The following is a 14,891-nucleotide window of genomic DNA, read 5'->3' as shown; positions in this document are numbered from 1 at the left end:
TTCCTCAAAAAACAATTATTCTTATTTTTACTGGGAGTGTGACAAAGAAAAGGACCATCAATCTTTTGAGGGCAGAATCCATTTGGGGAAATTAGTTGCTGGCTCTTCTCTCTCCACTTTTACTTTGAGGTACTTTTATTATGGAAAATTTCAAAATATAAAGAAAAGTAGAGAAAACAGGATAATGAACCCCCAGGTACCCATCACCAAACTTCAACCATTACCAACACAAGCCCAATCTTGAGTCGATAATCCAGCCTTCGAAGCAAATTCCAGCTATCATCTCATTTCCCGCGTAAAGACGGGTAAGGATCGAAATCTACGTCAGCTCCATCTGGGGGCACTGGCCGAGGGCGCCCCTAGCTCTGCCTACCGCGGTGCCTGGCCCGGCCCCCAGCGGGTTCTGAACCTACGTCTATGAAACTCTAAACCCATGGCGCGACGCCAGCTCAGCCTCCCCCGCTTCCTCCTCTTCCCGCACAGCGTGGGTCACCTCAGCCTCATGGCGTTCCTGACACCCCACCGGCAGTCCCCGGTGATGCGCGAGTGACTGTCTCCGCGTAGCGCCACAGAGAGCACAGCGAGCTGCCTTCCACTTCCTCTTTCTCAGGCTGACTAACGCTCGGCGCCCGCCCAGCGCGTCCGGCTCCCCGGGGGCGTGGCCACAGCCCGAAGGGGCGGGGAAATACCCTTATTCGGCCTTATATGGGCAGCCACGTCACAGGCTGTACACCCATTCACATAAAACGCTGAGCTGCCGGCGGAATCCCCGGCTTCTGGGGCGGCGAGTGGCCGGGCCGGTTGCCGAGCGTGCAGGGCGGGAAAGAAGAGTTGAGCGGTCGCTCCGGCGCCGGGCTCGGTCGGCCGGCCTCAGCCCCGCGGGTCGCCCTCCCGGGCCTCGCCGGCGGGCACCCTGGCTGTGGGCACCTGCGGGGCGCACGGCGCGGGGCCGCTGGGCGGCGGCGGCGGCATGAAGGTCACGTCGCTCGACGGGCGCCAACTGCGCAAGATGCTCCGCAAGGAGGCTGCGGCGCGCTGTGTGGTGCTCGACTGCCGGCCCTACCTGGCCTTCGCCGCCTCGAGCGTGCGCGGCTCGCTCAACGTCAACCTCAACTCGGTGGTGTTGCGGCGGGCCCGCGGAGGCGCGGTGTCGGCGCGCTACGTGCTGCCGGACGAGGCGGCGCGCGCGCGGCTGCTTCAGGAGGGCGGCGGCGGCGTGGCGGCCGTAGTCGTGCTGGACCAGGGCAGCCGCCACTGGCAGAAACTGCGCGAGGAGAGCGCCGCGCGCGTCGTGCTCACCTCGCTGCTCGCCTGCCTGCCCGCCGGCCCGCGGGTCTACTTCCTCAAAGGTGAGCGCGTCGGGGACGCCGGTCCCCTGTTACCGTCCGCGCCGGGACGGCCCCGGGCTCTGGGGTCCCCTGCTGGCGCCGGGCGCCTTCCTCGACGCTAGAACCCGAGCAGTTCTCCCCTGGAGGGAGTCTGCACCTTGGGGCTTGACGTGCGCTAGGGAGGGCACTGCCACTGTCAGCGCTCACGGCTTCCCCACTCGCGTTCCTCGAAAGCGCTTGACGATCGGCCTTTCGGCCCCGGTGGGTGGGGTGGGGTTGCTTACGCAGCCGGGGGCGCTGCTTCTCAGTTGGGGGTCGGTCGGCTAGTGCTGGGCGCGGGCCGGCGTTCCTGGCGCCGGCTTCACCGCTCTCGCTGGGGCCTGCGCTCTGGAGCCGTCCTGATGGACAGATCTGGAGGGATCAGCAGGTCGCAACACCCTCACCTCCGAAGCGTGGCGCCGCGGTGTCCCCTTTCCTCCCTCCTGCACGATTAACGTATGTTAGGCTGTGTCTTCTTCGACCCTCTTGCCTTTTTGACCCTGGCGAGTCCCTCTCCTCCCCTCCTCTTCCTTTCCATTTCATTTTATTGCTTTTTATTGTTCCTTGGCTTCCCCTTCTCCCCTCCCAGGCCTTTCTCTAGCTGCGTTTGGAGCTGACACCCTTTTCACCTCCTCTCCCGCACCCCGGGATCATCTCCTGTACTGGTCTTGGGCCAAACCCGGCGGGCCTAATGCTGTCTGCCAGGGTTGGGAGGCAGGCTGGCCAGCGAGCCAGGACACATGAGAGGTGCCACAGGGTGGCTGTGAAGGGGATTGCGTCACATTTGGTTTGAGATCTCCAGAAGCTGCTTCACCAGTCTGCCCATTCCACCTGCTGGGGGAGATGACGTTGGTGGTGGGTGGGTGATTTACTCTCAGACTCCAGAGTATTGATTTCTGGGTCACTTCCTATGACTGCTGCCACCTTGTATTTGAGTCTTTTGTAACCTCAGATGTATGGAAGGTGTAGCCTGTAGGGCAGATGTGAGGACTCAGCCTAGGCTGCGCGGGCCGACTTTGACGGGGACACCTTGAGGTGTAACACTGATGTGATTCAGAGCTCAGGTGCAGTGAGCTGAGAGAGTGAGAGCGCTGTTTTAAAACCGTGCAACTTGTGGAGTTTTACACATTCCAGGCCAGGAGATTCCAGAGGCACACGGGCAGCTCCCACCTCTATTAGCACCTCTTGCAGACTGTCCCCTGTTGATTCTTGTTAGGGAAACAACAGAGGCAGAAGATGATGATCTTCCTCTTTTACCCAGCCTCAGCCCCCAGGAGATGGAGAGTGCCCTCCAAGCTCTGCAGAGGTTTCACACACAGTCCCTGATTTCTTTTTGATATGCTTTTTGTCTCCTCTTCTTAGCAGTGAGTACAGAAAAAGCTTCTGCCTCTCCAGTAGCATGAAAGATACATTCCAGGGAACCTTTCCGGGTCCTGTCTGTGCTCCCGACCCCTCTCCAGGGGGCCATGCTAGCAGTTTGGAAGTTATTGCCACAGGAAGTAGGCAGCTCTGTAGACTCACATCTCAGGAAAATTAATGTTTAAAAAAAATTTTTTTAATGTAACATACAGCACAAAGGCTGTACAATGAAAAGTGGATCTTCTGCACACCCTAGAGCCCAGTTCTACTCCCCAGAGACAACAGTCAACTATTTCTTGTTCATCTTTAGATAAATTAATTTTCCATGAGTAAAAATAGAATGATTTTATATATTTCCTGTTCCTGCCTCTTTCATCTAACTAGATCTTGAGAGATTTGTCCATATCAGAGCATACATGTCCTATTCACTTTTTAAACCCATCCCCTGGTGATAGCCAGTAAGTAGGTTGCTTCCAGCCTTAGTATTTGAAGCAGTGTGGCAGAGTATACCTTTGTCCAAATGCTTTTGCATGTGCACTATCTTTCAGTAAAATTATGAGAATTGCCAGGTCGAAAGTTATGTCCGTTTTAAATTTCAGTAGAAATTGCTTAATAGTTACCCTTATAACAGTACTAAACTTTAAGTTGTTGCCAAAGAAAATTATTTCTTTACCTAACTCACGTCCAGATAAGAGTTCAGGTTTTTAATCTAGTGGCATCTCCGATCGCGGGGCAAACCTTTTTTTTTTTTGGCCACGCAGCATGTGGAATCTAAGTTCCCCAACCAGGGATCGAACCCAAGCCCCCTGCATTGGAAGCACGGAGTCTTAACCACAGGACCGCCAGGGAAGTCCTACAATGCCTTTTACACTTCCCTCAATGCCCACCCCTCCCGAAAAAACCCACTAAAATGAGATGACCAAACGGCATTGTCAGTGCGTATTTATATATAGTGTCTGTGTGCTTTCTCTGCTCAACTCCCCTGGTAATGCGGTGGTGATCAAAACCAGAATCACTCTGAAGAGGATTGAAGCTGCCAAAAGAATTGCCACGGCTCTTGCAGCTCAAGTGAGGCACCAGAGAGGAATGTTCTGTCTCTCCACGCCTCTGATGGGAGTGGGTGAAAGACAGACCATCTAATCTATAGGACTCCTGACCCCAGCTGGAAGAGGCAGGACCCTGTTTATCTGTCCCTCAACTACACTGAGACTCTTTGTCTGCCTGCCTTATTTTGTCAACAGGCAGGTAGGACCCAGCCCACACCCGCACCTCCTGTCTGTCCTCCTAACAGCCAACTCTTTTTATTATTATTATTATTTTAATTTATTTTATTTTTGGCTGCGTTGGGTCTTCATGGCTGCCCGCGGGCTTTCTAGTTGCGGCGAGTGAGGGCTACTCTTCGTTGCAGTGCACGGGCTTCTCATTGTGGTGGCTTCTCTTGTTGCAGAGCACGGGCTCTAGGCGCGCAAGCTTCAGTAGTTGTGGCACGATGACTCTAGAGCACAGGCTCAGTAGTTGTGGCACACGGGCTTAGTTGCTCCAGGGCATGTGGGATCTTCCCGGATCAGGGCTCGAACCCATGTCCCTTGCATTGGCAGGCGGATTCTTAACCACTGTGCCACCAGGGAAGCCCAACAGCCAACTGTTAAGTGCTCTATTTAAAGCCAAGAGATGGGGTGGCCTGAAGGCTTCTCTTTCCCAAGCTTCATTCTGAAGTTTGAGAGGGCCTGGGCCGCTCTTACTTCAGATTCCCATCCCCTATCAGTTTGTCTCCTGGGACCCAAAATGTTGAGGCCCAGGCACAGGAAGTGATTTGCTAACTAGGGACACCTCTTCGGAGGAAGCTGAGGGTCAGTGTAAGTGTGGTTTCTTTCTGCCTTCTGGGAGGGAAGGGGTGGGGGCAATGGTGGGGAGGGAGGGGAAACTAAGCCACAGACACCTTCAAACTTTCCACCTCCGCCTCCCTCAGGCATGGCCTGTCATCATGACCGGGAATGTGGTCGTTGTGGAGGTCCAGAAGCTCATTTGGGGAGGCCCAATTGGCTATTTGTTGAAGTGACCACAGGGGAGATTTGGGTGTGCTAAATGGGGTTGGGGGCAGTTCCAGCAAGCTGAGAGGAAGCAGTAATGGCTAGATGACTCATTCTAGGAATTGGCTGCAGTTTCTGGGAGAGCTGGAGACTGCCGTGTAATCCATTAACCATTTGCCTACTGCAGGGGTTTAAAAAGCCACCATGTCCTCCACTGTGGGGCTATTACAACACCAAAAGACAGAAGAAAAAAAGGGGGCCTTTTTGGAAAAATACATGGTCTCAGAATGCTTATTTAATTGATGATTTAGGGAATTGCCTGGCGGTCCAGTGGTTAGGACTCAGCACTTTCACTGCCAGGGCCCAGGTTCAATCCCTGGTCAGGGAACTAAGATCCCATAAGCTAGGAACTAGGATATCACAAGCTGCGCAGCATGGCCAAAAAAAAAATTGATGATTTGACCCCAAGTGAATTCTCTGGGCCAGAAAAATAAGCAGGTTTTCTGGAGGCTCTTGGAAGTGTCTTTAGGTCCCTTTGGATTGGAAGCAAAGTGTTTCCCCACACAAGTCTGGCCTGTGCACCCAGCAGCATTTGGCATTCTGAGGCTTCGAGGCCAGTGCTTCATTTGGTTCTTCCCTACCTCATGTATGGGCCTGAGAACTTACCTACTCAAGTTTCTATGACTTGGTCAGAGAGTAGTTTTTACCTTAAGTGATCTGATCCATTTGGAGAAGTTTAAATATCGTTAGGATTTTTATAGAATCATACCTGCCAGGTATGAGGGTGTGTGTGTGTGTAGCTGGGGAGAAAGTTCAGGAGGGGAGGGTAATAAGGAGATAAAGGGAAAGTAGGTGGTCATCAAGGAGAAAGAAAGAGTTTTTACTTAAAGGGGTAAGAATTAAGTTCAGAAGGCCTCATTGCTCTGGTTGGGAAGGTAATTAACTAGATTGATTACATTGGACCTGTGGAGAGGATTGTCAGCAGTGTTCTTAGCACCTTGGCAAAGAGAAAGGGCAGGGCTGTTTTATTGCCCTGAGTTTAAACCTCGTGTTAGCCCCCATTCCCTTATGAATAGAGGAGGTTTCGTCTATAATCCAGTTTAGAGCTAAGGGACTAGGGATGAAACAGACCAATTAAGGAGTCTCGTTCACAAATTAATGAAATTCTGCATAATCATACCTGCATTTTAGATAAATGAGAGAAAATAGCTTTTGTTTTCTGGAGGGATTTGGTTAATATTTGCCAGATGTCAGATATATTTCCTTTCACAGTTTAAGCTTCTTCTGATAGGCATAGAAAGTTAATCATTGCCTCTCTGAACTATAGCTTTTTAGGGGAGAGAGAGAGAGAGAGTGTGTGTATGTGTGTGTGTGTCTGTGGAGCCCGTTTCTATTCTAAAACTATTACTTGTTTTGGCTCAATTTTTTAATATGATCAAAATGTATGGTAGCTGAATATTTTTTTACTATTCCACACTGAGGGTATTGATCAATTCTGGGCATTTTCTGACAGCCTGAGAAAAATCGATGCTTATATCTTTCTTGCTTTTTTTTTTTTTTGTCTTTTAGGGGGATATGAGACTTTCCACTCGGAATATCCTGAGTGTTGCGTGGACGTAAAACCCATTTCACCAGAGAATGTTGAAACCGAGACAGCCCTCATCAGTCAGTGTGGGAAATCAGTGCTCAACATCAGCTACAGGCCGGCTTACGACCAGGTACACTGTGTGGAAGTACCATCCCGGCTCCTGGCTCTGTTCCTTGCACAGCACCCTGGCTCTTCCACTCCCTGCTCAGCAACCTTGGTTGGTTCGTTTGCGGATCAGGGAGTTGGCAGAGGCCTCTAGCTTTAGAGAGCCTCTGTTGCTTGCCAACTTGAGTTTCCATCTAAGAGTAAATGAGCTTCCTTCCAGCAAATAAGCTGACAAGAGCAAATGCGCTTCAGGATGCTTGGTGGCTTCTGGCAAAAAGTGGAAGCGAAAGATACATTATTATTAGCTGGCCTGGGAGGTGCAGAGAAGCTTTGAAATATCGATTTAGGTTTCCCTGAAGACGTTTCAGAGCTGACTTTCAGGCTTCCTGTGTTGATCTTCTTCGTAACTGTTCATGCTCTGCAGTTTCTGCAAACCAACCCAGTACCTGTAAAGGCGTGTCTTGGTATTTTTAACTGAAGGAGGAAGACTGGAGAAGGGTTGTAGAGAAATTACTATTTGGATGGCTAAGCAGCCTCCCCTAGGGGTTTCTGATGCTTATACTTCCATAAATTCTGAAACCAGAGATCAAAACACACTAGAGGATTTCATGTGTCTACAAACATGTGGGGTTTTTCCCTTCAAAGAACTGTACTTTCTGGCAACTCATTAAAGGAAGAAAAAGTGGACGGCTCAGGCAGGGGTTACCTATACAATGCAGGAGGATGTGGAAAAAGCCAGCAAGGACCCAAATCTGCAGAAAACAGAGATCAAAACCTACCTTCCCATTTTACAGAGGGAAAAACTGTCACGGCTGGTGGGATGATTGATTTTGCCAAGAATCCTGCAGCTGGGTTCATGGCCGCACTAGGCCCAGAACTCCCTTCTCTTAACTCCTTGTTCTGGTTATTTTCAGGACCCTGTTCTGTTTTCCACATGCCTTCTTTTGGAAGAGGGCCAGTCTAGGCATCTGACTTGGTAGAAGGAGCTTTTCAGGTTCTTTGCACAAAATAAGAACATACCCAAATCATAAGAAGGAAGCTTTCTAGATACTGCCTAAGATGCCAGCTGCCTGCCAAGAGCAGAGCTCTGCCCCTGGGGATAAACTTCCAAATACAGCCAGGTGGCTTTTCCTTGAATGGAAACCTATTAGCTTGGCAAGGTGCCAGGGTTATTATTTTGTTTGTTTTCTTTTATTAAAATTACAGTGTATGATGAACCCTGGGCTTTCAAGCCATGGGCATCCAGCTTAGCTGGATTTCTATTTTTGTTTGTTTGTTTGGGTGGTGTTTTCCCCCTCCTTTCTCAGAAAGTGAAAGAGAAACAAGACTTTGCAGGATGTTGTGAAAGCACAGCAGACCTTTGGCCAAGCAAGGACCAGGGAGGCCCTGGTGTGTTTACACGGTTCATCTGGGGAACCCCCTAGTGCTACTCTTAGTAGCGCTTTTGCCTTGAGAGAAGCCGGGTGAGGTCGTGTTAACTTTTGGGGTTTCTGAAGGCCTTTGGTTTCTTCCTCTTGAGTCTAAAAAGAAGATTCAAAAAAGGAAAGAAACATGGTTTCAGGGGTGTTGGGCTAAGCTCCAGGAGAAATTGAGTAGGATCCCAGGCCTGGTGTGTCAGCATTTTCCAGGCTCTAAAGAGAGGGAGAGATCTATGTAGGTACACCTAAAGTGTTAAGCTCAGGGGCCAGCTAATAAAAAATACTGGTTACTATTACTACCTTTTGTAAAATCTCTATAACTTTCTTTCAAGTGGCCAAACTGGCCTTTGCCTTAAACACGTGACTTCTCAGGAAAGAAAAAGCAAACACCCATGCGGGGTAATTTGAGAATTGCCTTCTCCTGGCCCTCGTCCCGTGCCCCTTTCCCTATTGTGGGTCTGGCAGAGAGTTTCCATTCTACTCTTATTCCAGGACAGGAAATGGAAACACAGGAAGCGGATGGATGATATGGGAAAAGCTGGCAAAGACACAGCCACTGTCACCCCAGCTCAGTGTTTTCCCTCTAAATCTCCAGGGGCTCCCATTGTTCCAAGTATGGAACAATGGCTTTTCTTGCCACCCTGGAAATGCTGAGACTGCCAGAGTCTGACTAGCTAGCTGTTCTTTTTAGCTTTGCCTCAGGGTAGATGGTCTCTGGTTCTTTGGGCATCCTTCTTAACTAGAAACCTCAGGTATAGGTGGTCTCCCAAAAGGGTGAAGATGTCTGCCTCTCTCACCAAAACTCAGCCCCACAAGAAGAAGATCAGGCCTGGGACTTCCCTGGCAGTCCAGTGGTTAAGACTCCACGCTTCCATTGCAGGGGGCACGGGTTCGATCCCTGGTTGGGGAACTAAGATCCTGCAGCCTGCATGCCACGCAGCGCAGCACAGCCAAAAAAAAAAAAAAAAAAAAAAAAAGATCAGGCCCTGCTCATGGCCTAACAGCTTTCATTATCGGAGGATTTTGGATAGATAGCGGTCATTTTCACTTCTGAGAAGTATACCTTTTTGGGGGGCGGGGGGAAGCATATTTTAACATCTCTGAGCTCCAAATGCATCTTAGGATCAACAGTGTCCTAGGTTTGATGAAACACATTATATACAACGTCAGGATTGTAAAGGAGGGGGCTTACCTTGTTGAACCATTTTCCATTTTATCTAGAAGGAAGCCGAGGCTGCCCCCAAGGTTAAAGGGCTCACCCTGGCACTCTCAGGGCAGCTGGAACTACAACACAGGCCTCTCAAGCCTTCCATCACACCACCCTCTTCTCATCCTTGTCAGCATAGGAAGGCTGCCGGCATTTCCTACCACCTCAATATATATACGAAAATGAAAATCTTAGCTGTGTGAGATTTGCTGTCACTGAGTCACAAGGCAGTAATGTAGGGTAGAGAGTTTACCAGGACGGAGGCTCCACCCACACACTCTTGGGTGAACTATGCTGACTCTGAACTCTCTACCTGGAAACCAGAAAGGGAACCTCCCACCTGAAAACAAATAGGTCAGGGTTGTTTTTTGTTTCTTCTCCCCAAAGAGCAAGCTAATCCAACATTTCCTGGTTGTCCTCCTTTGCCCCTGCTTCCAGGGCGGCCCAGTCGAAATCCTTCCGTTCCTCTACCTTGGAAGTGCCTACCATGCATCCAAGTGCGAGTTCCTCGCCAACCTGCACATCACGGCTCTGCTGAATGTCTCACGACGGACCTCTGAGGCCTGCACGACCCATCTACACTACAAATGGATCCCCGTGGAAGACAGCCATGCGGCTAACATCAGCTCCCACTTTCAAGAAGCAATAGATTTCATTGGTAGGTGCAGCCATTCCCCCTCAGTTGTTTTGGGGGCCCCCTAGGGGAGCGTGTTCTTGGATTTTGATGTACTGATGGGGGTTCCCTTCACTGAGAAGAAAAGCATCTTGTTGTAGAGCCAACTTGGCTGGTTGGATGCACCGACCAAAATGACAGAGGGGAGGATTTGAGTTGCTATTAATAGGAGCTTTAATTTGCAAGATAAATGAATTACTACAATTTTATGGCAATACTCTGTCGCTCTTGTTAGTGTTTCTGGCTGGGTGGGAAGCAGGGTGCATCCGTGTGTGATGCTCCGTGCCAGGGAAGCAGGGGAGGGAAAGAACCACCCAAACTGTGCTTCTGCGTAGGTTGGGATATTTTTAAAAGCAAACAGAAGGACTGAGAGAGCACTCCTTACGCACTGAGCCCCCAGGGCCCCGGCAGCTTTCCGTGGTTTTTGGCAAACTGCTTTGGGGGCAATTGTTTTGCATTTTCAGCTGATTTTGAACTAAAGAGAGCACTCGTCTCAAGCTCTGTGTTTTATGCACAGAGAAGTTGGCATCTTTTTGCATCCTTTGTACGTTCCATGAGGCAGTTATCATTTACTCCATTGTGTAGGCCTGGAAACCTCTGGTCCCTCTGCCTAGAAAGGGCTTTGGGCCTTGGGATTCCAACTCCTCGGGCAGGCTGGATTGTTCTTTCATTTGACATCTCTGTTTCCCTCAACCATCTCCCCTGGGGGCTGGACTGACTTTTTTGTGTCTCAGATTTGCAAGCACCCACCACTCCCCATCCTTGTGGGCTTGCCTCCCTTTCCAGAGTCCTTCTTCCCCTTTAACATGCATAGCTGTTGAAGCTGAGCGGTGATCTTCCTGCCTCGTGCTCTGAGGGACGTTGGAGGGAGAAAGGCCGGTGCTGGGTGCAGCAATGATTACTTAGTGCAGGGAGCCATTAAAGGCCCCCCTTCCACCACGTGGTGGGCCCTCTGCTCAGCACACACAATCTCTACTCCACAGAAGCCTGCCGAGAAACTCACCAGAGGCAAAAGGCCGAGGCTGCCTCCCTGTTCCCTGAGGCTCTGGGCTGCGATGGTTCCTTTGGAGTCTCTGAGAGACAGTCAAGATGATGGGTTCAGGGTGGGAAACCCTTGACTTGTTCTCCCTGTCCCTGGGAATGCCTTGCCCTTGTCAGCCTGTTATTTAATTACCTAGATAGCTTCTCAGTGAGGTCATGAAACCCGCCCCCATCACTTCTCAGAAGCCTCCCTCCCCATCCTGTGTGTGCATTGTGTCTGTGTACATAAGCGTACAAACCCACAGCATTCTGAAGTCACACAAGATGCTTTTCCCCAGACTCCTTGCCCTGCTGGAGGAAGGAGGGACTGAGGCCGCACCATGCATTGACCCCTTCCGAGGGCCACATAGAAGGCAAGCCCCCAGGGGTGAAGTGGGATCCAGAAGCAACACACTGTAGGCCCTTTGCTTTCTGGGATTTGGCTCTGGGCCAATTAAAAGCTAGACTACCAGCTTTTTGCTGGTGGAGGAGCAAAAGAAGGTTGGAGTCACGACCCTATAATCCTAGGAACTTGGAGTCCCTGTTGAACTAATTTACAGGAACTTTTTTCTTTTTCTTTTGAATCAGAGACTGTATTGGGGCATTTCTAATGAGGAACCCTGGGGTGTCCTTTGGGATTTTCATTCTGTTGGGGAAACTCCAGGTTCCTCCCTGACTCCTCAGAAACTGGGTCTTTCAGATCTTAGAGATGCATTTGCAAATTTCTTGGACTTGAGGAGGGAGGTGGGTAAGGGGGCTGACTTTTTATTTGCCCTTCAAAATCTTAAATGTTTTTGCATACTGTGGCCTTACATAGTGCCATGGACATCTAACTTCCTGTGATGTAATTGTTTCCTCACTAGCAAGAGAGGGAATTGGAAAGACTCTTTTTTGTGGTTTTTATTTGATGTGTATATGTGTTTAACCTTTTACCCCTGCTCATTTTTAACAGTTGGAGCTCTTTTGGGGGGAGGAGTAGAACAGAAAAGGAGGGCACCCCGCTTTTGTCATATTGAGCTAACAAATGCTAACTGAAGGTGGTAGCTTTATAGCAGTGACTCCCATTGTTGTGCAAGATGGAGTTTGCCAAAGCCATTTATATCCTCCGTCTAGTAAGCGTTACTTAGCCAGGGCTATAATTAGTGGCTGTGCACTATTTATTGTATGTTTGGTTGGTTGGGAACCCTCGGTGCTGAGCCAAGCATCCCGCCCTGGCACAGCCAAACAGGGATCCCAGGGAGGCTGGAAGGCCTCAACCAGGATGAGGGCTAGGTCATCACCATTAGAATCAGACCCCGAGAGACAGGAATTGCTTCTCCAAGTCAGTCTTTGAGCCTGGGACCCTCTCAGGGAAATGTGAATGTGCAATAAAAACTTGCATGCAGCTTCAAAGATTTTCCCAAAGTCTTCTTGAAACTCATCCGTGGAACCCGAGTTAAGATGGCATCCCCAGGAAGGAGTTACTCCAGGTCTAGCACCTCCAGTGGCAGAACCTGTGAAAGTATCCTGGAGAACTAAGGATTGTGAAGGTCCTACGCAGAGATAGACATCGTGGTGGGACCCCAAAGTCTATCCTCAGCAGTGGAGGTTAAAGACTGGCAAAAGCTTGGTGTGGGACCACAGACGTTGAGCTGGGATGATGATTTGATAACTAGGTCACTTTTTTTTTTAATTCTTTAATTAAATCCAATTGCCTTTGAGTTCCAGTCCCAACTCATTTCCACTGTCTTTTCTTTCTTCCAGACTGTGTCAGGGAAAAGGGAGGCAAGGTCCTGGTTCACTGTGAGGCTGGGATCTCCCGCTCGCCCACCATCTGCATGGCTTACCTCATGAAGACCAAGCAGTTCCACCTAAAGGACGCCTTTGATTACATCAAGCAGAGGAGGAGTGTGGTCTCGCCCAACTTCAGCTTCATGGGCCAGCTCCTGCAGTATGAGTCCGAGATCCTGCCTTCCACGCCTAGCCCCCAGGCTCCCTCCTCCCAAGGGGAGGCAGCCGGCCCTTCGTTCATAGCCCATTTGCAGACACTGAGCCCTGAAGTGCAGGGTTCCTACTGCACGTTCCCTACCTCGGTGCTGGCACCATTGCCCACCCACTCAACGGTCTCAGAGCTCAGCCAGAGCCCCATGGCCACAGCCACGTCCTGCTAAGACCAGGGTGGGAGAACCAGCCCAGCTCCAAGAACAACTGTGATTTTGTATTTTAACTCGTGGACATTTCATACCTGTGCAATACTGAAGACCTCACTCTGTCCCGCTGTCCTGGTGGGACAGTGAAGGGTCACCAGGTTTGCAAACAAACTTCAGACTGACCTCGGGGATAGGTTCTTGGGACTGAAGGAAGGCCAAGCCATTATGAGAGCACAGCACGTGCTGACTACTGTATTTCCAGACCCCCTGCCCTCAGGACTGCCGAGTCTTTGCACCTCAAAGTTTGCCTTTTCATTTCAAGCATAAGGCAATAAATACCTGCAGCAATGTGAGAGAAAGCAGTTGCTGGACCAGGAGAAAAGGCAGTAACGAAGCCAATTCATTTTGAAGGAAGCACAATTTCCACCTTATTTTTTTAACTTTGGCAGTCTCCGTATCGGTCTCTGTTGCTTCAGGGCATAAGCTGATCACCACCCAGTCAGGAAAGTAACCCTACAGGGTTTTAGGGACATGATGTATATGCTGATTTGAACCCTCAGATGATTTTGAGACTCTGTCTTGGGTCAGGTGGAATCATTTGGGTGAAGTAGTGAGACAGTAACACTTCTGGTTTCCTCTTCACTGTGGGTTTTTCCCTGACTTTGGACTTTGGCATGATTCTTACTCATACTTGAACCTTTCTCGTTGCACCTCTCCTCAAAGCAACTCTGGCGTCATTTGAAAAGAGTTCACCCCTTTGAGGTGGTGGCACTGGGTGCCAGGAGAGAAAGGGTACCCACTGTCTGGGTCAGTGGCATTGAAACGGTTGTCACCCCAGCTTGCTGTCCTTATATGTGCTTGTCTCGTCTCTGGTGACACTTGTTTTCTTCCCTGCCCCTCGGGGTTGTCTTCAAGCTGTTGACTTCTGGGATTTGCAGATTTCTCAATGTGGTACTACTTCCTTTTTGTCTGTAGGTTATTTCTCCAGGGAAAAAGGCAATAATTTCCTAAAATCCATATGAATGTGAAGAAAAGCAGTATGTTACTGGTTGTTGATGTTGTTGTTTTTTATAGTGCAAAATAAAAATAGTAAGAAGAACAAAAACGCTTCTTCACGTTGGTGAGTTGGGGTAAGGCAGGGATACACTGAGGCGGGGCCCAGCCTGCCTCACTGGGTTTTATTTCCGAATGAACGCTAAGGTGATGGTGGTGGGTGTGCAGTTGGAGGCATGAGGCTGTACGTCTGCTCGCGAGCTGGTGATCATAACAATACAGAATAATGCTTTCCAGTTGGGAGGCTTCCCTTGGCTCACTTGCAAGAGAACTCCTTAGGCTCAGGCCACGTGGAGAGATGGTCAGAGCATCCACCCACCCTGGGCTCTTTGTGAGCCCCAGGCAGAGTTCAACTTGAACCTCCACTTCCTCATCCATGAAATGAGTGAACTAAGCTAGATGATCCCAAAAGTCCCTTAGAGCTCAAGACCCTTGATTCCAGCAAACCTGAGTGGCAAGCTTGTGGTCAGGCTCCTCCCTCCAGTGCCTGGCATGTGGCAGACTCTCAGAGAAGTTTGGAAAAATGACCAAGGGACAGATAAGTGAAATCAGTAAAGGTTAACCTTAAATGCCTGTTCTCCCTCTTTTACCCTTGGAATTAATTCTTCCAGATAATTCCCTCAGGAGTTCCTAGGTAAATCCCTCAATGAGTTGATTTAAATCCAAGGCTGAATCAACTTGCCTTCTGAGTAATTTCTTCTGTGTGGTGGAGGAAGGAAGGGGCAATATTTGCGTATTCCCATGGCTTATGTCTCTGCTCCAGCCTAACTCTTGGGGCCTGTTTCCTAATCAAGGGGAACGGGAAATTGGCTGGGAATGATACCATACGTGCCTGACACAGGGATTCCAATCCATACCCCCTGATTATGGGGGGGGTCCAGAGAGGCCTCCAGCCCCCCCCACAGCAAGCACCATGTCAACAAATAGCAAGATGGCGGCAGA

General features: G+C 49.9%; 1 protein-coding gene across 1 annotated transcript; it reads left to right on the top strand.

The window, feature by feature from the left end:
• The first annotated feature begins 768 nt into the window (after window positions 1-768).
• On the top strand, window positions 769-13,987 carry DUSP5 (dual specificity phosphatase 5). The gene is made up of 4 exons (XM_061196081.1): window positions 769-1,349; window positions 6,326-6,474; window positions 9,513-9,732; window positions 12,511-13,987. Exons 1-4 carry the CDS (start codon window positions 971-973, stop codon window positions 12,915-12,917), a joined length of 1,155 nt encoding a protein of 384 aa, XP_061052064.1. The 5' UTR covers window positions 769-970; the 3' UTR covers window positions 12,918-13,987.
• Window positions 13,988-14,891: the final 904 nt, after the last annotated feature.

The sequence above is a fragment of the Eubalaena glacialis genome, chromosome 1 (assembly GCF_028564815.1).
Source record: "Eubalaena glacialis isolate mEubGla1 chromosome 1, mEubGla1.1.hap2.+ XY, whole genome shotgun sequence".
NCBI lineage: Eukaryota > Metazoa > Chordata > Mammalia > Artiodactyla > Balaenidae > Eubalaena > Eubalaena glacialis.
This window is presented reverse-complemented; position numbering and strand designations above follow the sequence as displayed.

Coding starts and splice junctions, on each gene's coding strand:
- DUSP5 (XM_061196081.1), top strand. CDS start 971: ATGAAGGTCACGTCGCTCGACGGGCGCCAACTGCGCAAGATGCTCCGC. Junction 6,475..9,512: donor ACAGGCCGGCTTACGACCAG/GTACACTGTGTG, acceptor CCCTGCTTCCAG/GGCGGCCCAGTCGAAATCCT. Junction 9,733..12,510: donor AGAAGCAATAGATTTCATTG/GTAGGTGCAGCC, acceptor TCTTTCTTCCAG/ACTGTGTCAGGGAAAAGGGA.